Source organism: Lepisosteus platostomus, chromosome 26, assembly GCF_059453375.1.
Source record: "Lepisosteus platostomus isolate fLepPlt1 chromosome 26, fLepPlt1.hap1, whole genome shotgun sequence".
Classification (NCBI taxonomy): Eukaryota; Metazoa; Chordata; class Actinopteri; order Semionotiformes; family Lepisosteidae; genus Lepisosteus; species Lepisosteus platostomus.
The window spans coordinates 6957931-6980029 of record NC_142636.1 but is presented as its reverse complement, the minus strand read 5'-3'; the positions used below and the strand labels follow the sequence as shown (position 1 = coordinate 6980029).

Here is a 22099-nt window from a genome sequence, read left to right as displayed (position 1 = left end):
CCCCCTAGTGATTGTCAAGAAGCCAGCAGCTCTGTACCTCACCCTTTAACTACTAGGGAATAAATCTAATAAAAGACAGTTTATTTTAAAAAAAGACCCAAACACAATAAAAGACTCCTTTTACCAGGAGAGGAGTCCTTCTCCATAGATTGTGTAATACAGCAAAATCAAACACTCATAAAGTTTCTAGACAGGCTGGGCCTTGCTGTCCCTGGCTCCTTCTGTCACACTGCTGCATCCAGGCCTTGTGCATTCACACCTTCCTGAGCTAATGGACCACTGGACAACCTCCTGCAAACTGCGAACAGCCCAATGTAAGGTAAATGGAGCAGGACTGTAATACTTCACAGATATGGAGTTCACAGCTGGGCAGTACAAAGAAACATTCTCTGATCTCCATGCCCAGGGTACAGGGCTGAGCAAAGGGGACTGAAGCCAAGGAGTCATGTATCACCGAAAACAAGCAGATTTGTATTTCTGTCTCCAAGTGCACTGCAAACTGAAAATAATCTGATGCAAGCTCAAAACCAAGGCATCAAGGCACACCCACACTGTTCATTACATTTGCATTGCAAGAGCCAATGTTTGACAATAAAGGAAAAATCCGGTGTATCGACAGCAAGAAACTTCTTTCATTTTGTTGTTTACAGATTTCACAGGTGGTATTACAGATTCTTTGATTAAAACAATGTTCTGCACAGAATGACTTTTAAACAGGATCTAAACACATGCACAGTTGAAATCAATGCTATATACAGATAAATGCTTCAGGATAGTGCTGCCTTATGGATCAAGACAGCCTTAGTTTTGGAAACCATCCCTGAAAGAGTCCAACAGAAAGTTGCTCCTTGGCCAGTTTCCTTCCAGAGACTTCAGACAGGAAATCCAGGAATCGGTGTCACAGTCATTTTCTTCCCCAGTGTTCATGACGCAGCCACTTGGGTTAAAGGTTCCTCCAAGTACTGAACCAGAGCTTCAGCCTAGGCAAAAAATGTAGCTTACTGTTACTTTAAGCATTACCTTTGCTGACCTTAATATATTGTTTTTACTTCCACATTCAAGCAACCAACTAGAAGACCACCAAAGTGTGCAGAAAAAACAATAACAACTAATGAAATAAGAAAAATGTTCTTTCAAGAGAAGGAAAAGCACAGTCAGTTTCCATCAAGTTTCAAAAATGCACAGAAACCCACTCCTCTTAAAACCAGCACAATGGCCAAGGATTATTTTGTACAGATGGTGGCAAGCACTTAACAGTAACTAAGCAGCAAAATGTTTAAGCATTGAACAGCAATCCGCATCTCCAGTTTTAATCATTATCTGCATCTGTATAGTGGTTAAATCCTAAAGGATATATATAATAATAATAATAATAATAATAATAATAATAATAATAATAATAATAATAATAATAATAGCTTACACTTATATAGCGCTTTTCTGGACACTCCACTCAAAGCACTTTACAGGTAATGGGGATCCCCTCCACCACCACCAGTGTGCAGCCCCACCTGGATGATGTGACGGCAGCCATAGTTCGCCAGAACGCTCCCCACACATCGGCTCTCAGTGGGGAGGAGAGCAGAGTGATGAAGCCAGTTCAGAGATGGGGATTATTAGGAGGCCATGATTGGTAAGGGCCAATGGGAAATTTGTCCAGGACACCGGGGTTACACCCCTACTCTTTTCGAGAAACACCCTGGGATTTTTAATGACCACAGAGAGTCAGGACCTCGGTTTTATGTCTCATCCGAAGGACGGCGCCTGTTTACAGTATAGTGTCCTCGTCACTATACTGGGGCATTAGGACCCACATGGACCGCAGGGTGAGCGCCCCCTACTGGCCCCACTAACACCTCTTCCAGCAGCAGACTTAGTTTTTCCCAGGAGGTCTCCATCCAGGTACTGATCAGGCTCACACCTGCTGAGCTTCAGTGGGGCTGCCAGCTGGGAGTTGCAGAGTGATATGGCTGCTGGCTAAATGTCTACCTTCTTTCATATTAAAAAAAACTAGGCAGCAAATTTAAATGCTTTGTAGCTTGGCCTGCTGGAGAAGAAAAAAAGGCTTCAAATCTGTGAGAAATCTGTGGATTTACACACCAGGGCTTCCCTCAAAGCTAACGTGACCTCACAGTCCTTTCCAGGATCAGAGCTGGCGGAACCTCATCTTGTTTCTGAGAAGCCAAGACCGTCATGAGTCAATGCAAGACACTTGATGCTGATTCATTACTGCCAGGCTCGGCTCTGCTTCAAAATGAAGAACTGAGCTGTTCAGGCGCTAACACCAGCCTGTGAGTACAAGAAAAAAAACTAAATGTCCATGCCACCTGCTGGACACCTGGAGAACTACACCCCCAAAACATCAGCACTCTAAGAAGGTTACAAATAAGAGAAGAACATTCTGCCCATCTTGCCCCTTTGGAGGTCAGTAGATAATTAAGCCAAGGATGTCATTAGGCAATTCCTTGGAGGAAGCCAGTGTATCACCCTCAACAGCTCGGCTCCTATTGACACAGCCCTGTTCTGGCCTCGGGGCTGACTTTGAGGGTCCTGAATGCTTGTTATGGGGGTCTCTGCTCAGGACTGAAGAGTGTTTAGTTATCTCAGCCTGTAGGTGTAGGACATCCCCATATACCTTGGAGTTGCTCTCTATGGATGGATTTCAGAGCAGCAACATCTTTTCTACAGCATGTTAACCAATAATGTACACATTATTCTAAGTAGGCCTTGCTAATGGACTATACATTATTCAGCCTAACACCCCCCACCCACATTTAAATTCTGTATTGTAATCCAGACTATATCCTAATGTTTTGTTTACCTTCTTAATTTCTCCTAATGCAAATGATGCATCAACATAAACACCTGAGTCTTTTTTTTTCATTTGTAGCCTCTAATAGCTCAGTGTTTCCCATTTTATACCTGTATTTTGTTTTTACTACCTGCATGCAAAACCCTGCACTTGTCCACATGACACCTGTTAGTGTAGCCAAGTGATCACCACGTTTTGAATTTTATCAACACTGTTTATCTCTTTTTGGATTTCAGGTGCTGATTCTGTGGGGTGTGCCAATCCTCCTTATTTGGTATCATGTGCAAATGTGATTAGTTTACTAATGATATAGGATCCTGGCTCATGGTGATGGGTTAAGAAGAGCAGTGGTCCTAGTATATCTCCTGAGGAAGAACATTACATCACCCTAGTTCATCCCTTATTAGTACCCTGTTTTCTGTTTACGAGGTAATTTCAATCTGAACACTTTTGTTTCCCTGAGGTCCTACTGTCCGCCATTTGAGAATTCATCTTTGATGGGGAAGTTGATCAAAAGACTTCTGCAAACCTAAATGCACCATAGCATTCTGCACGAGCTCCACACCAAGCAGGTGTCAGCACACGGCTGGCTTGGGGAGCTCCAGACCGACGTCTCTGGAAAAAACACCTCCATCTCTACCCTGCTGAAAACTGGCTTCCATCCCACACCTTATTAAACCTCAGACTGCAACCCCAGGTGGAAGACGAGAATGCTTGAGGAGCAGGAGAAGGGAAAATATTTCAGAACCTCCTAGTACAGCAGCCATGCTGCTCCTGCTGTGCTTTTGCATGTCATGCAGCAGTAGTACTTTGTCTGGTGAGCGCACATCTCACTGTCTCGTTCTCTCAGCTCCGCAGGTTTGAGCCCAGAGCCACAGTCTCCTTCTGCAGTGCCTTTTCCTTATTTATTCATTAGAATCCTGGGAGTCCGGTGGCTGACGAAACGAGTCTACCTGCTCAACTGAAAGGCACCTCGCCAGCCCAGTCTCGCCGTCAGAGGGAGAGACCTGCCTCACTCGGAGCCGCTGGTCTCAGGTTGGGCCCCGAGCCCGAAGGGCCCCTCCTCTGACGGCGGCCGGTGCGCGCCAGTGAGGATTACCCACGTGGGGTCGTCAGACCCCCTGTTCAGGCCTCCACTCAACTCAGGCCAGCTGTGCCACGCCTGCACCCCCCCTCACTCCGGGAGCTCCCAGCAACAGTTGGCCTGTGCCACAGCCCGGATTCGAACCCGTGATCTCCAATCAAGGCACCACCTTTTGGCAGATGAGCCCCACGAAATGCCCGTAAGAACGTGGCAGCACTGACCTTGGCTTTCAGCATCCCGAAGCCCACCGTCTCCTTGGCGTACATGCACAGCAGCAGGTTGGCCACACGGGTGATGGCCACTCGGCCCTCCTACAAGACACAAGGGAACAAGACCTGAGCCTCTTGCAGACCGAGCACCAGCCCCGGCTCTGAAACACGTCACCAGAGCTCGGTATTGTTTGGGGGGGGGGATTCTGTGATGTAACTTGGGAGAGGAAAAAAAAAATGGATCCAATACTGAATCTCTATCATCTCTGTTTCCGTTCGCCCTGGAATCACCATCCCAGTGCCTGGTGATTTCCTGTAAAAAGGCCCCACTGAAACACCAGCTGCCTTGGGGATGTGCACATGCTCGTGTCATATGTGAAGTCTGCCCCCCAGCCAGGATTCGATCTCTCGAGCTCCACAGGGCTACAGTATCAACACAGATCCCTCTCCAAGAGCCCTTCCCATCTTCCACAGCAGCCTCGCTAGCCAGCAGGCATCAGCCTCGGTGATATGAGTCACACAAGGAAGTAGCTGCTCTGACTATTTATTTCTGCATTAAATTCAACACTTAAGCTGAAATGGAAAAATTAACCTACCAGTTAAAACTCCAGAAGGAGGTCTCTGAGAGATACTGGGAGAGGTGGATTATTTATATGACCTAATGATAATGTTTTTCTGTTTCTGGAAGTTCTTTTTTCTCCACCCTCATCTTTCCCCTGCACTATCTCCCCTGACAAAATGGAAAAGAATGATAAATAACAGACTTTATACTCATTTATGTTTGTAATAGTTGATGTTTTGCAACTTTTTACATTTATTTTTGATTACCTTTGTATGTTCATAAAAGTAATAAAACATAAGTAACAAATAAATGTAAGACTTAAGATTTTCAGAGACTATGGTGACTCAGAATAGGTTTCCTTGGGTGATAACTCTCACATGAAAAAACTGCTTCGCACTGACTGGTTCTGAAAATAAATGACAAACAATAAATCTAAGGTCAGGATCTCTCTCCTGGCAGCTGGTTAGTTTTCATGTTATAACACATGTATAAGCTCACGAGCGTGAAAAAGATGATTACTGGGAAAAGATTATAACAATACAAGAGAGGTTAAAAATAAAATGAAGCCACACTCTGCTTGTTGAACTTTCAGAAGATTATGGATTCAAGGACTGAAGGATCCCAAGAATTCAGCTTTAAGAATGTGGCCAGGCACTTTGCCCCACTCACCCACTTACTCTTAGTGTAAAGCACAAACACAGACACAGGTCCTAAATGCACTTAACCCTATCTTCTACTTGAGTCCCCAACGTTTTACCCCTCCTTCAAGAGAAGACCTCTAGGTGAGGTTTATCAAAGCCTTTTGGGATTCTGAAGTCCAGCTCAATTGTAAATTGCTTTCCTTAAGCCTAGAAAAATGAATTAATAGCGTTTTACAGTGCTTTTCATCCCAAAGCACTTAATATACAAGACAGACGTCACCTCATCTACCACTATGGTGCCAGACACAACTTGCACTGTGCGCCACAAACTCCATGGCACAGCAGATCAGATGGGAAAGTGGGAAACAGCTTCATCAGTTCACCCTTCACCAGGGGGCTTTATGTAGGTCAGGCTGCGCCAGGCCCAAGGCCCAAGACTAATGTGTAGACTAACCTACTCTTCCAACAGTGGCGAGAGAACTTGAAAGATCAAGCGGTGAAGAACGAGGTTTAAAGTCTCATCCGAAGAGTAGGGCTTCAAAGCCCAGCTGCTGGAGACCCACACACCCACTGCAGCCCAGCGTAGCTCCTTCACTCAACCCTCAATTGTACTAACAACTTACCTGAGCGATCTGATTATTTGCCATTGAGTTTCCTACTCAAAAGTTGGGGATTTTACTTACGAAATGCGGTACAGTAGTTAAAACGTAACCTCCAAAATGTTTAGAGCTGAAACCAGTCAAATTAAATCTAAATATAAAAATGAATGAATCGATATTAATACATCCATTAAGAGTTCAGCTGTGGAACTGAGGGCTCGGCTGGGAACAGAAATCATCGGGTATGTGGTCCACCAGGAGCAGGACTGGGAGCCCCTGTCCTACAGCACAGCGCCCCCCGTCACTATGCTGAGACACTGTCTTGGAAATCCTGTCCCAGGGAGAAAAGCACCACCTACTACCAACACCGCTTACACTAGCAAACTGCTATTCCTGCAGTCCTCCCATGCCTGTGCAGTCCAGGTTCGGCCTTGATCAGCTTCCGATATCTCAGAAAAGAGGGCTAAGAGGTGATGAGGAACAAGTAAAGGTTTATTCCATGCTGAAAAGAGAAGAAAAGAAACACGTTTCGACGGTGGAGCCTTCTTCTGGTCCACAGTGGGAAACTTGTGTTTCCTTTCTTCTCAGCCTGGAATAAACGATTACTTGTTCCTTTGCAGACTACGCATGCTGACGCAGCTCCCCACTTGAACTACTGAGAGGTGATGATGCTATAGTCCTCTAGACTGCCTGTGGTCAGTGTTCGTGGTTGGTCCACTCTGACTCCTTGCAGCAGTAAGCAGTCTGCCGAAGCACTGGAGGAGTGGAACAGTCGACCCCTGGTGGGGACGCGGGGAAGTGCAGCGGCTCACCATGCAGTCCATGAGGATGAACTTCAGCTTGTCCTCGTTGAAGGCCTGGTGCCCGTTCTTGTCGTACGCTGCCCAGATGTTGCTGGCGATGGCGGCGGTCACGCGGGCATCTGTGTCCCCGTAGCCGGAGTAGGCCAGAAGGGAGCCTTCGTTATTCAGCAGGCTGGGGAAAGGAGCAGAGGGAAAGTCACCGTCATCAAGTCTCTAACGGACTGCTGGAGCCCTCCTCTTATTCCAGGCTGGCTCCACTGAGTTTCCAAAGTAAGTGTTGAAGGCACAGTCTGTAGGAGGCACGGTGCTGTGGAGGTAAGCACTCCTGCCTCATAGTACTGGGGGTGCTGTCTGTGAGGAGTTTGCATGTTCCTCCAGGTGCTGTGGTTTGCTCCCACAGTGAAAAGGCATGCTGGTGGATTAATTGGAAGAACTGGCTCTGTGTGCGAGTGTGTATCTGCCCTGTGATGGACTGGCATCCCGCCCAGGGATGCTTTGCGCCCGTTGATTACCAGGATAGACTCCGGTTCCCCTGCAGTCCTGGATTACCATGACAACAGACCCAGGGAACCACAGCTAGCTCACTCGGATAACCGTGACGACCATGATGTTCCAGAGAACAGGATATCAGCTCTGGGCTTTGGGGAAACTGCTCACAATACATCATCATTAGTATTCAACTAGCAATAATCACGCCTCGGGCCAAACCTCATATACTGCGATACAGCCACTGTGCAAAGCTGTAACTGACCATCGGACACAGAGGAGAGGAACTCAGAAACTCAGAAACTGGCAGTGGGAAGAGATAAGCCTCCGGGGGTCCCCAGGCAGCATCGTCTCCCCGCTGGTCTAGTGGTTAGGGTTCGGCGCTCTCACCGCTGCGGCCCGGGTTCGATTCCCGGTCAGGGAAGGGTCTCCTTTTTTATGGGGGTATAGCTCAGTGGTAGAGCATTTGACTGCAGATCAAGAGGTCCCCAGTTCAAATCTGGGTGCCCCCTCTGTATGTGACTTTCATCAATTTATAAAGTATTATCTATCTATCATTACTGCAGCGCCAACTCACTGCCCGGGGACCCCCGGAGGCTTATCTCTTCCCACTGCCAGTTTCTGAGTTTCTGAGTTCCTCTCCTCTGTGTCCGATGGTCAGTTACAGCTTTGCACAGTATATGAGGTTTGGCCCGAGGCGCGATTATTGCTAGTTGAATACTTTTCCCAAACTAGTTATACTGCCATAGAAATCTGTAAAATACTCTGTGGCAAAGCGCTGTGAAGAGCGTTATACCAGATACATTGACAGACTGATGCGCTAGATGTTATGAAATTAGAAGTTAAACCTGGGATTCAGGTAAAAACGTGTACGAATACATAGAAAAGTAATCACTACGTGGCCGTAAAAATATATATATTTTTTAAATGCTGTATACATTATTTAAAGTGAATTATTTCAAAAGAAAATGATCTACATTTGGTTATTTCAGGATGTTGCAGAGACACGTTCTTCTTCGGGTACTCACGCTGAGTATTTTATCATACGCTTTTTTACTATCGCACAATGCAGTTCAGGCTTCCGAGAAAGCCTATATATCAACTGCCACCTTATTGAGTCGCGCTGGCATTGTAAACGTGCTGTTGCCGCTAAGGGGAAGTTCCTGCTGTTCCTGGTGTTACTGGAGACCAAATACGAGCTTTTTCTGCAAGAGAGGCGAAGGCAGCTCAGATTGGGAAACTCGTTACCGCTTCGCACGCAGGTTACCCGCATCGGTGAAAATATCAGGTGGAAACGTGGACTACTGTTATTATAGCCTTCATCATTACTCACAGTGTACTCTGAACGCCGCTTGTATTCGCCTGGCTCAGAACTTGAGTCAGTGCCTTTGGTCGCAGCATGGTTGGAAAAAAGAATACGAAGAAATCAAGTATTAAATCTAAATAACTACAATACTTGTACTCTCCAAAATATACAGTATCCTCGCGGAAAGCACCACTCCGTCAGCTGACTGAACATTCCGGAAGTCACTTCCTGTTTACGTCTCGAGTCCACTGCGGTTCTGGGAATTGTAGTTTCCTTTTGCGACGCGGAAGCGTCCTGTGCACACGTCTCGATTGTAGTTTTCACAAAACTTTAACAGTTCCATTAAACAGCGGTTCAGTTTGTATCGCGGACAGATTTTATCCGGCGTAAGGCACGTACAGCGGACTTATAAATACCAGGTGGCCCCGTCTACTTTTGTGTCGTGTCCGTTTAGTTTGAGTCGCAAACAAAAAAACTATAGTACCTTTAACTCAGTACAGTACCCGAAATTAACTACAGTATCTGTGTTTCCCCTCTGTCTGGGAGTACGGCCTTTTCTAGTGGGGTTTACCCTTGTAAAATCAACCCCCATCACCTTCCCCTTGATACAACTCACAAAATACTGCATCATACTAAACACCTGGGACTTGGTTAGCAGTATACATTACAATGCCCTCACGTTACGGACAGTAAAACGCAGATTTAATTGACAAAAGTCTGAAGCGAAAAGCAGAAGGAAAAGCCTTGTAATGTGGTTAAAGGTTTTAAGTAGATAAGCTTATGATTTAGATATTACAATTAGCTTTGTTTTACGATAAAGTCTTGAAATACGTAGTACGAAAACCTGTTCAAGTTGTTATTGTCCTCGAAGATAAGATAAACAAGTCTAGGCATGTTATTACTGTCGGTGTGATGTATAGTTTTCCAGATAACCTCGCCTCGGAAATGTTTAAAATACTGTACTTCTCATTATCATCATTATACACAGACGAGCGTTAACATAGAAAAAAGTTCACCTGTTATGTGTCTAATACCTCTCCCTCCATATTTGTGTGTAGAGTAGCTGCATTAGTTTCACCTCTTTTTAGAATAGTCACAGTCTGTGTCTGAAGCCTAGGTGTCTCAGGAGAAGCCCCTGGCCTTCGCTAGTCTGCACAGTAGCACAGTCCGAGCTCCAGAGTCTGTTGGGGATCGAGGTCAGTTACCATACACACCCCCAAGAAAGGCAGGCGAAGAGTCATTTCTGCGTTATTCAACAAAGTCTGCCAACCTCAGCACACCCCACCTATCGACAGGCGGGCAGAGACGGGTTCTAGGGGTTAATGTTGTGGGAGGACACTCGTTAACCTAGAAGACCAATGCGGATCACTGCCTCAAGGTCCCGAGTGATCATCGTCCCTCCAAGCACGTCTTTCCTGCTGGGAGAAGAGCTGTCCAGGATGACAGAGCAAGTGTGGACACCCAGTGGCTTGATAAGCCTGACGCTGATGTTATTCATATATTATGGCCACCTCAGTCACCAGTTCTGCACCCAATCGAGCATTTACAGCATATTTAATAATAATAATAATAATAATAATAATAATAATAATAATAATAATAATTGCTTACACTTATATAGCGCTTTTCTGGACACTCCACTCAAAGCGCTTTACAGGTAATGGGGATCCCCTCCACCACCACCAGTGTGCAGCCCCACCTGGATGATGCGATGGCAGCCATAGTGCGCCAGAACGCTCACCACACATCAGCTATCAGTGGGGAGGAGAGCACAGTAATGAAGCCAATTCATAGATGGGGATTATTAGGAGGCCATGATTGGTAAGGGCCAATGGGAAATTTGGCCAGGACACCGGGGTTACACCCCTACTCTTTTCGAGAAGTGGCCTAGGATTTTAAATGACCATAGAGAGTCAGGACCTCAGTTTTACGACTCATCTGAAGGACAATGCCTGTTTACAGTATAGTGTCCCCATCACTATACTGGTGCATTAGGACCCACATTGACCGCAGGGTGAGCACCCCTTGCTGGCCCCACTAACACCTCTTCCAGCAGCAACCTTAGTTTTTCCCAGGAGTCTCCCATCGAGGTACTGACCAGGCTCACACCTGCTGAGATTCAGGGGGTTGTTAGCTGTGAGTTGCAGAGTGATATGGCTGCTGGTAATATGACAATGCTTGAGACGGGTTTTCACCTCTGTCCACTAGGAGCGAGTTGACTTCCTTTCTCCTGGAAGAAGGTGCCGTGTCCCTCCTGCAGAATCCCAGAGGCTGGCAGATGTTACTCCACAGACCACACAGGGTATACAGGCCCAGCGCCCTCTTAAATCTCTTTACATTGTCGTTGGCATTTTTTGTCCACCATAACAAAAAGATAAAGGATTAATCAAACTTTAACAGTTTATTCAAGTTGAATACGTATACTTTCTTTAGTCAGGAATCATGCGTCTTGGCAACAAGAAACACAGGCATGTAGATGTCCTCACAGCACTGGGGCCCTGGGGTCCTGTCTGTGTGGAGTTCGGATGTTCTCCTCATGTTCATGTGGGTTTCCTCCCTCAGGCCAAAGACATGCTGGTGGGTTAATTGACTTCTGGGAAAACTGGCCCTGGTGTGAGTTTGTACTTGCGTTAGTCTGCCCTGTGACGGACCGGCATTTCATCCAGGAGGTATCCAGCCTTGCGTCTGTTTTTTATTGGAATATGCTCCCCCAGAACTCTATAATGGAAAAACCAGCTCGATACTTGACAACTGTACCCTGCAGTCTGTGACCTTAAACGTATGCTACCACTAAATGAGGAAGAGACTTCATCGGCTTTTAAGAGTATCACATTGCAAGGGATTTCAGGGCACCCGCCCAAGAGATAGATCTTGGCTAAACTGTAGTTCAACAGAAACTTGAATGACCTGGACTGGAGAAAATCAAACACCTGGAGTAGTTCCACCCGTCAGAAGTGACAGCTGAAATTTTCCCTTTTCTGTCGCTGCAGTCCAAACGGATTAACAGGACAGTACCCAACGTCTTTGGGTTAAGAAGGATTAATTCTTTTAGTTCTGCATTCATGGTAACTCCACAATATCTCACAATAAAGCTCATAATCAAGCAATAGAAAATCTTATTTTCTTACTAAAATAAAGTGCTCTGTGAGGCTTCTCACTACTGGTACTCTTTTTAAGTAAGTTGACATAAGTTGACTATTCTACCAAACATATTTCTATTTGATCGGGCACAAAACCATAGAAATAACTGAGAACACAAGTGACCAGAGGAAAACACATAAACACACGTATACTGTTATGTGCATTGTCTTTCGTGGCATAAAAGGTACACTAACATATAACACTGTACTGTAAACAGGCGTCGTCCTTCAGATGAGACGTAAAACCGAGGTCCTGACTCTCTATGGTCATTAAAAATCCCAGGGTGTTTCTCGAAAAGAGTAGGGGTGTAACCCCGGCGTCTTGGCCAAATTTCCCATTGGCCCTTACCAATCATGGCCTCCTAATAATCCCCCTCTATGAATTGGCTTCATTACTCTGCTCTCCTCCCCACCGAGAGCTGGTGTGTGGGGAGCGTTCTGGCGCACTATGGCTGCCGTCGCATCATCCAGGTGGGGATACACACTGGTGGTGGTGGAGGGGATCCCCATTACCTGTAAAGCGCTTTGAGTGGAGTGTCCAGAAAAGCGCTGTATAAGTATAAGCAATTATTATTATTATTATTATACCCCATCCCAAATGAGAATTGGAAAACCTGAAAACTGCCTTTGGCTACCACCTAGTGGTCAGTTATGTGCACTCCAGATAGTCTAGAGATTGGCAATTGGTAAGAGAATGGCCATGACAAGATCAACATGACTGTTGACCAAATTTGAAAAAAAGGATGTTATGTGCTAACTCTACTATGACAATTCATTGGTTTAATATTTATGCATGTAATAATATGGCAGGTAACAACAACAGAGTTTAATAATACAATTTGAGTAAGCATTCTTTATACCACAGTTCTTGTGGTCAGTGCTTTGGGTGAGATAAGACAGCTCGCTGTTTAAAAGGCTTAAAAATTAAACAAAACACAAAATAATCTGTGTACATGCACAGAAATCTCTGTGCATGTAATGTTTAATGATTTTTTTCAAAAATACACCTTTAAAATTGGCTGTTGGAATGATTTTGTTGGAATGGAATTTCTGCATTCTCTCCACCTTCCACGGCAACATCTCTCGTTTGCTTCCCGTTCGGTCATGGGTCCATTCTGAAAGCCTCTACCCCCAAAACAGGCGACTGCAATTCCTTTAAGACTTGCCCGTCTCTGTTGTGTAACGCCAGTCTGTGAGGGCTGGACACTTGCACTCTTTGACAGGGGCTTTAGAGGTGAGCAGCTGATGCTGGCCAGCGGGCGACTGCCTTCTGATCTCAGTCAGTGGTGGAATGAAACTGTGCTCCCCTGGGACTGGTATTGCCTGTGAATGAAGGGTTTCAAAATCCCGGCCAAGCATGGCAAACAATTCAGGCCCCAGCTATTTCAAAACTTCAGTGCAGCAGCCAGAGGTAAACTGTACCAGGATGCTGGCCGTTCTGTTTGGAAGAGGCATTCAGGACTTGGTAATTGCCTCTACCACTGGGTTTGAAGCTGAATTATATTAAGGGCCTTTGATGAAGTGTGCTAACTACTCTGTTCCAGTTTCTGGCAAAAAAGAATGTCTTCCAACATCGAGCCGGGGCAGACATGAGACATCAAACATGCGCACACGTACCACTTTCCACATGTCAACTAAGAGTAGACCTTTTTGTCTGAATTGTTCGGTACAGTTCTTAAAAAAGGCGGCTGCTGCTCTGGTGAAAAGAACCAACACTGGCTACAGTTTGCGTTCTTAAGACTTTTTTTATTCAGTCCCAAGAATTAAAACAGAAATTTGGGAGTTTTCCAGATCAGCCTCCAAAGACACAGCAGTTTTCCATCACAAATCGCTGAACCAGATCTGATCAGCTATCTGTTTTTAAAAGACTCGGGGAATCGTCTGGACTCATCTGCCAAATCTACTCCTTCACATTCATCATGGTAAATGGATTTGTGTGCTTTTGACAAAATTCAAATCAAATATACGGATTGTGCATTTGGAACCTGAATCTTGTTTCATCAATATGATTTAGCCTGGTTCCATCTCCCACATTCCCCTTCATTTCCTAGTGTGCCTTAGAAACCTTACTTTCTGTCACAGCAGGACAGCTATCAAATTGTACATAGTTATTCACCCATTTAGTCAGAGACCACCATTAAATTACTGTATATCTGAGACCATCTTTCTCTGGGATTCAGTCAAGATTCATAGTCAAACGCAAAACTGAGGAAGAATATTGACAATGCCTTATTTAACTCCAAAACAGTATTATTGCTTTGCATCTGATGCACAAATGATCAAGCTTTAAGCAACTTCACACAAAGGTGACATGAGAAGAGTTTTGACCTGCAGGGTCCTATAACAGAGAAAGAGCTACAGAGCCTTTTATCTGGATCGCAATGAATTAAAAACAATCTAGGCTAAATTTACTATTCACCTTATCCAGTGAATTTACTTAATCCAGTTGTACAAACGTAAGACGTTTCCAGTTTGTCCTATGTAAACTGCACAGTGTTGAATCCAAACTTAATTCGTCCAACTTCCATGTTACAGGATCTGAAGTCCAAACCCAGCCTTTTCTGGCCAATGATCTGTCCCTTCACTGTCGATTAATTATCCCCCCAGGACCTTCAGGACTAGTCAGCTAGTAACGTTTTTTCCAAAAGTATCCCATGGGGGAAGGGGGAGGGGGCCATTTCAAAGCATTCTGCAAATCAAGCCAAAAACAATCTGGAATATGACTGCCACAACTTTCCCTGTGGGGAAACTAGCTCTGCACAAAACTAAATCATTGGGCAAAACCTTCACATTGGCCTACCAAGAAAAGCAAATGCCCCCTTATTTCAATTGAGATGTTCTACGTTTCTTTGTTTGACACTTTCTGTTTCATTCCTGTACCCAACAAGTTTGGAAAGGACAGTTTGTTTTACCGACTTGTCTGCTGCCTAGGGATAATGAGGCTGTGCAGACGTGCTCCTCTGACCCGCCCACCCACCGAGGGAACTACAGTTTGATTGGCTGCAAGCCCCTCGTATCCTTACAGGAGGGTCAGCAGTGAGCGGAGGAGAGGCACGTCCTGTGCAGAAGTGGCGTCAGGCCTGGTGCCCAGGAAACCTCAGGAATAGCTTCACTGAGCGCCCTGGGCCAGAGGAACTCGGCCAACTGCACACCACCACTGTGGGAATCCCAGTCACAGTCAGCTAGTAACATGACCCAGTCCACACAGCACAAACTGGGCTCAGAGTGGGCAACCTTTCCTGACTGAGGTACACAGTGGCCCCTTTAATTTCTTTCAAACTGCACACATCTGAAAACAGAAGCCTCCATCGCTTGAAAAATCATTTTGCCAGAAGGATTTCTGAGGTTGAGATAGAACCTGCCACCCATCTTTGACCTCCAGTCACTCCCCTGTCCACCCCTCCTCCCCCCAGGTCCATCTTTAAAACTAATGTGCCAGCTAAGATGGATGTGGATGAATTCACAACCAAAAACTTCCAGAAAGTCAGATTTGAAAGAGAATTACGGTTAATGCACTTAATTTAAAGAGTCTCTCTGAAGAAGCATGAAAAACCAAGTTACTATTCAGCTGAAAAACGTGATTTTGGTGCGATTTTTAATTAAATCTTATATAACCGATCCATGCAGCAGGAAAAGGACAGTGTTACTGATTAATCCATGAAAGAGTACTAACCCTAAGGAATAATTATGTTGGCTTCATCTTACAGGATGTACACATGGAAAGAACTGGACGCATCAGATGAGAAAACATTAAAGAATGTCTTCCACTGATCAACGTCTGCTGGTTTTCACTTTATCATTATTAGTTACATCTTTCAGATTGCTTCCCAACTCCTGAAGAAGCCGGGTTTCAAATTCTCTACTCATCCTTTTCATGTACTGTAAATGACCTGGAATTTTCTAAACATTTCATTTAACAAGCTGCCCAGTTCAATCACATGTCTGTGCACCAGATGGGAACTCAGCTATAGCAGAGACCACAAGGCAAAAGGGAAATGTGATGGCCAGGAATTAGATGACCTCTCGTAAGTCAGCACTGGACACGGTCAGCACCAAGTCAAGAATTCAGCCTGACCAAGCACTTCATCTTCATCAGCTGTAAAAGGCTCTCTGCCTTCTAGGTGCTGGTTAATCAGCCACTGTAATCTACACCTGGTTCCCTCTGATGAAGGAAAAACATTATAGTCAAAGTCTTTCCAACCATCCGGCACACAAGTGGGGCTCGAGACTTGAAAGTGGAACTGTGAAGGAAGAGAAAAGATTCAGCAAACGCCAATGTTAAAACAGAAACTGTCCAAAAGTCGGGAGACCTTTTCGAGTAAGAACTTGAACACTATCAGATTGAGAGCGTAGCGACCAGTCTCTTTTATTTTAGTATATTAAAAATTAAAGTTCTGCGTGTCCACGGGACAGATGTACTGGAGCACTGATGTGAAAAAGAAAATGCTGAGCCAAGCTTCTACCAGATTTCCACCAGTAAAGCAGGGGAGGGTTCAAAGAGAAACCGAAAATCTGCATGTTACAGCCACGTACACAGGCTCTACAAATCGTAAAATGCAAATATAACCAGAGGAAAGTGGAACACCCTCAGTGATCCTGAACTCTAGACTGGAATGCGGCGGGACGTTTGCAGATTCTAACCGATTAGTAATAAAGTGCTAGGAAGAGGAGGCTGAGGGAAATTCTATAGCAAATTACAATAAATAGTCACATGAAGCAGGCATGAAATAATCAATGGAAAACCTTAAAACTCTTCCAGCTTTCAGAAGAACCCCCGAAACCCCCCCGATTCATTTTGATGATCCAACACCATATATTCCGGAAAGCGTTTAAGAAACTGACAATCGCAAGAGCTTTGTCCTCCTGCCACTGCTGCCCGGACTTGGGTTTTCCAGATGAGGAAGAACCGTTCATGATCTCAGGGGGTCAACCGGCTATAAACCTGAATGTATGGGACTCCTTTCCTGTTATTTCTTTCCTCCCAGGATGCCCCTCTGTATTGAGTGGAGAACACGGGATGGGTCTAATGATGTACAGACACCCCCCACCCCCACCACAGCCACAGTATGCATCCGTGTGAGGGGGGCGCACACACACACACACATTACCCACCCCCATCCCCCACCCCCCAGTCAAACCCAGTGAGAAAGTGGAATTAGTCTCGTAGGCAGGCTAGCTGGATCATGTGTCTCCCCAGCAGAAAGACCTCCGTTCAACGTTGCGAGAAACAACAGGAGTGCAAGTGGAAACATCTCTCCCCTCCCCCAACCCCCTGAATGCAGATGGGCACAGGCGTGCCGTGTTGAGTTGTGTTAAATGTGTTGTGTTCCTAGAGGTTCCCCTCTCTCCACCCCTCCCCTCCCCTCCTCCCTCGAGCGCAGGATCCTGCGTTTAGGAGGGCTGGGAGCCCAGCAGTCTCTCGATGGCGGCGTTGATGTCTCCCCCGGTGGCGATCAGGGCCTGCAGGTTGGCCTCCCGGTTGATGAAGCCCATGGCGCTGAGCTGCTCCAGCTGCTGCTGAAACCGCACCTCCGGGGTCTGGCTCTGGAGAGGGAGCGAGAAAAAGAGACGGAGAGGGTGGGCACATTGCTTTCAAGGAGAGGTCAAAGGTCATGAAGCTGTGCACTCAAGAACACGCACACACGAAGCTGGGAGAGTGGAAGCAGTGGTAGAATATCAAATTTAAATAGGGCTGTCTCCCGTCTGGAAAAACTCCTTCTGCATTCCGAAAGGATTCACAAGAACATACTAACAGGGTGGTAAACCAACTAAAGACTCATCAAACCGAGACCAGGCCAGCCAGCCCATCAGAGCTCACCAGTTTCGTCAACTGTATTCTGACTCAAGCTAATTGTGTGAGCGAGGACAGAAATTCATGTATCATAAATTCTCAGTTAAGAAAATGTGCTACGTTTTACCTGAGATTTTAGTTCTCATTGGCCACGTTTCCACAGATTTTTTTCATCCATATTCGGCGAGACCCAGCAAAAGTTATTATTCCCTGTAAAACTGTATCAGGCATCCCGCAAATCCTAACGTTACCAAGACAGCTTGCCAGTATTTGATTTCAACCAGTTAACTTTGTGTAACGTAAGATTAACAAAACAAAACAATTTCAAAGAACAGAACAGTTCATGTTGCGAAAGCCACCTTCTGGATTAATCGACCCTGGTGAAAAAAAGATCTTTTATCGCCCTACTCCCCACCTCGCAACCTCTTCAAATTTTGCCCTCCTTACTGTCCCCCAAGCCCGTCTACATTGTATGGGCGACAGGGCCTTCTCCTGCTATGCCCCCAAGCTCTGGAACTCTTTGCCCAAGGATATCCGAGAGTCACCTTCTCTAAACTCCTTCAAATCCAGACTCAAAACCTTGTTCTTCAGGAAAGCCTTTACTGAACTGGTTCCACTCTTCACCCCTCTGCTCTTCTTAGTACCACCTTCCACGGTCTCCTCTATTGTTATTGTTGTAATTATAATTGTGTCCTATCTTGTGAAATCTTCTTATTTATTGTTGTAGTCTTCTTATTTATTGTTATTGTCATCCTGTAAAGCGCTTTGAGAAGCCACCTTTAAAGGCGCTATATAAAATAAAGTTTATTATTATATTATCTTTAATCCTTCTCCTTTTCGGTGCTGACAGGCTAGGCCAGGCTGCTCTGAGAGGCCTCACGGAGCGAAGAAGCCTCTTCACTTGTTTGGAAGTCTGTCAGGCTTAAAGGCCCGTGCCGTCCCGTCACGTCCAGGTGCAATTTCGCTGAGCTGAACTCGCTGGTGCAGGGCCAGGGGGAGGAGGGCGAAGACAGGCTTGGGAGCAGAACGGCGCCGATGTTAGAATGAGGAGGTCGCTGTAGAAATTTCAAGTCACGAGGGGTTTTACTGGCGGTCGAGAACGTCGCTTGTCCTGCACTTTTCCCTCAAACGTGCCAGAAGGGCTTTCAACAGCAAGAGCCATGACCGGGACTCCAAGAGCTTCCACAATGACTGCACACAGCACGGCAAACACCCACTGTTTAAGAGCATGTCACACTGTGGGGGTCAAACACCCGCTGTCACACTGTGGGGGTCAAACACCCGCTGTCACACTGTGGGGGTCAAACACCCGCTGTCACACTGTGGGGGTCAAACACCCACTGTCACACTGTGGGGGTCAAACACCCGCTGTCACACTGTGGGGGCAAACACCCACTGTCACGCTGTGAGGCTCAAACACCCGCTGTCACGCTGTGGGGTCAAACACCCGCTGTCATACTGTGGATCAAACACCCGCTGTCACACTGTGGGGGTCAAACACCCGCTGTCACACTGTGGGGGTCAAACACCCGCTGTCACACTGTGGGGGTCAAACACCCACTGTCACACTGTGGGCTCAAACACCCGCTGTCACACTGTGGGGGTCAAACACCCGCTGTCACACTGTGGGGGTCAAACACCCGCTGTCACACTGTGGGGGTCAAACACCCGCTGTCACACTGTGGGGGTCAAACACCCGCTGTCACACTGTGGGCTCAAACACCCGCTGTCACACTGTGGGGTCAAACACCCGCTGTCATACTGTGGATCAAACACCCGCTGTCACACTGTGGGGGTCAAACACCCGCTGTCACACTGTGGGGTCAAACACCCGCTGTCATACTGTGGATCAAACACCCGCTGTCACACTGTGGGGGTCAAACACCCGCTGTCACACTGTGGGGGTCAAACACCCGCTGTCACACTGTGGGGGTCAAACACCCGCTGTCACACTGTGGGGGTCAAACACCCGCTGTCACACTGTGGGGTCAAACACCCGCTGTCACACTGTGGGGGTCAAACATCCGCTGTCACACTGTGGGGGTCAAACACCCACTGTCACACTGTGAGGCTCAAACACCCGCTGTCACACTGTGGGGTCAAACACCCGCTGTCATACTGTGGGGGTCAAACACCCACTGTCACACTGTGAGGCTCAAACACCCGCTGTCACACTGTGGGGGTCAAACACCCACTGTCACACTGTGGGGGTCAAACACCCGCTGTCACACTGTGGGGGTCAAACACCCACTGTCACACTGTGGGCTCAAACACCCACTGTCACACTGTGAGGCTCAAACACCCGCTGTCACACTGTGGGGGTCAAACACCCACTGTCACACTGTGAGGCTCAAACACCCGCTGTCACACTGTGGGGGTCAAACACCCACTGTCACACTGTGGGCTCAAACACCCGCTGTCACACTGTGGGGGTCAAACACCCGCTGTCACACTGTGAGGCTCAAACACCCGCTGTCATACTGTGGATCAAACACCCGCTGTCACACTGTGGGGGTCAAACACCCGCTGTCACACTGTGGGGCTCAAACACCCACTGTCACACTGTGGGCTCAAACACCCGCTGTCACACTGTGGGGGTCAAACACCCGCTGTCACACTGTGGGGCTCAAACACCCGCTGTCACACTGTGGGGGTCAAACACCCACTGTCACACTGTGGGGGCAAACACCCGCTGTCACGCTGTGGGGTCAAACACCCGCTGTCACACTGTGGGGGTCAAACACCCGCTGTCACACTGTGGGGGTCAAACACCCGCTGTCACACTGTGGGGCTCAAACACCCGCTGTCACACTGTGGGCTCAAACACCCGCTGTCACACTGTGGGCTCAAACACCCGCTGTCACACTGTGGGGGTCAAACACCCACTGTCACACTGTGGGGGCAAACACCCGCTGTCACGCTGTGGGGTCAAACACCCGCTGTCACACTGTGGGCTCAAACACCCGCTGTCACGCTGTGGGGGTCTAGGAGGAGCAGTGAAGAGTCGCTGGTTCAAATCATTCTCTCTTGGAGGGGGACAGAAGACTTGCGTGAGGTCACTATGAAAAATAAATAAATTCCCCTTCTGGGTGAGTTTAGCGGAGATCGAGGAACAGACATAATCAAACGTCTGAGTCTAGGCTGGAGATGGACAAGGTTCTGTGATGAACCAGGAAAAATCCGTGGTGGTATCTTTTAACACAGCTCCTCCTCCGAGTGGGAGCAGCTGCTGGCACTGATCTTGGAATAGCATTCCTGTCAGGGACGCGAGAGTCGAGCTGAATTCCTGGTTACTGGGTGCCCTCTAGTGGTCACCCGTGGAATTTCGGCTCATTGCGTCACAAGCGGAAACGATGATGATCTGATGGAGCACTGGAGATGCCAGAAGAATAATCTCGTCAGGAGAGTCGGTGTCACTGTACGGGCACTTTTGCAAACCCCTGACAGCCATCGGTCTGAACTGGAGATCTCTTCGCCTGTTCTTAATTTCTGATCGGCGGACCAGCAGCCAGCAGCCATATCACTCTGCAACTCCCAGCTGGCAGCCCCACTGGAGCTCAGCAGGTGTGAGCCTGGCCAGTACCTGGATGGGAGACTCCTGGGAAAAACTAAGGTTGCTGCTGGAAGAGGTGTTAGTGGGGCCAGCGGGGGGCGCTCACCCTGCAGTCCGTGTGGGTCCTAATGCCCCAGTATAGTGACGGGGACACTATACTGTAAACAGGCGCCGTCCTTCGGATGAGACGTAAAACCGAGGTCCTGACTCTCTGTGGTCATTTAAAATGCCAGGGTGTTTCTCGAAAAGAGTAGGGGTGTAACCCTGGTGTCCTGGTCAAGTTTCCCATTGGCCCTTACCAATCATGGCCTGCTAATAATCCCCCTCTATGAATTGGCTACATTACTCTGCTCTCCTCCCCACTGAGAGCTGGTGTGTGGTGAGCGTTCTGGCGCACTATGGCTGCCGTCACATCATCCAGGTGGGGCTGCTGGTGGTGGAGGGGATCCCCATTACCTGTAAAGCGCTTTGAGTGGAGTGTCCAGGAAAGCGCTATCTAAGTGTAAGCAATTATTATAATTATTATTACCAAAGGCCGACACTCATTCACAAATAGCTACAGCAGCAGGAGTAGATTCACAAAAAAGTGCTGTGGCATCGATTTCTGTTCTGCCATACAGTCTTCTCCAGTCCCACACACACCGACTTCCTTACGAGTTGATACTGAAGGAGAGGGGGAGTTCCCGCGTGTGTGCATCTACACTGCTCAGCAGTCTACACTTTTAATTTTAAAGATAATACATATTATATGATTTAGTTTCAATTTGCAGCTTTATTTTTGATGTACCCTAAAATGTGTAATTGCACACTGTACAGAATGTAAATTGCCTCAGATTGAAGCACCAGTGAAAATGTAAATTATTACTTATGTTCTTCAATTGCTGGTCATTCTATTTCATGTTGGAGATTTTCCAAGTCTGTAAAATTATATTTTTCATTGGACTAAAAAGAAACATTTGCTGCCTGATCATTTTTGCCCTGAACTGAAAACTAAACTGGATTTCGGAAACATTTGATTAGTGCCTCACATTATTGAAAACGTGACCACTTCCACTTAAAATTTATATAGAATGTTTTCCTGCATATTATATAATTTAAATAGTAAATTATATA

At 46.8% G+C, this 22099-nt stretch overlaps 2 protein-coding genes, 1 non-coding gene and 1 pseudogene across 3 annotated transcripts in view; 1 reads left to right on the top strand and 3 right to left on the bottom strand.

Moving 5' to 3' along the window:
* Positions 1–610: 610 nt before the first annotated feature.
* Positions 611–8728, bottom strand: lamtor2 (late endosomal/lysosomal adaptor, MAPK and MTOR activator 2). Its single transcript, XM_088621629.1, has 4 exons — positions 8530–8728; positions 6720–6882; positions 4118–4207; positions 611–980 (listed from the first exon to the last, which is right to left on the bottom strand). Exons 1-4 carry the CDS (start codon positions 8595–8597, stop codon positions 924–926), a joined length of 378 nt encoding a protein of 125 aa, XP_088477755.1. The 5' UTR covers positions 8598–8728; the 3' UTR covers positions 611–923.
* LOC148639875 (U4 spliceosomal RNA) lies at positions 7370–7452 on the bottom strand (annotated as a pseudogene).
* trnac-gca (transfer RNA cysteine (anticodon GCA)) lies at positions 7637–7708 on the top strand. The gene has a single exon. It is a non-coding gene; the product is annotated as a tRNA-Cys (tRNA).
* A 3855-nt stretch (positions 8729–12583) lies between the features above and the next one.
* ubqln4 (ubiquilin 4) overlaps positions 12584–22099 on the bottom strand; it is a 30059-nt gene continuing 20543 nt past the window's right edge. Inside the window, exon 11 of the mRNA XM_088620330.1 lies at positions 12584–17186. Within this exon, the coding sequence (XP_088476456.1) occupies positions 17034–17186 (153 nt within the window). The 3' untranslated portion in view covers positions 12584–17033. The remainder of the gene's footprint in view (positions 17187–22099) is intronic.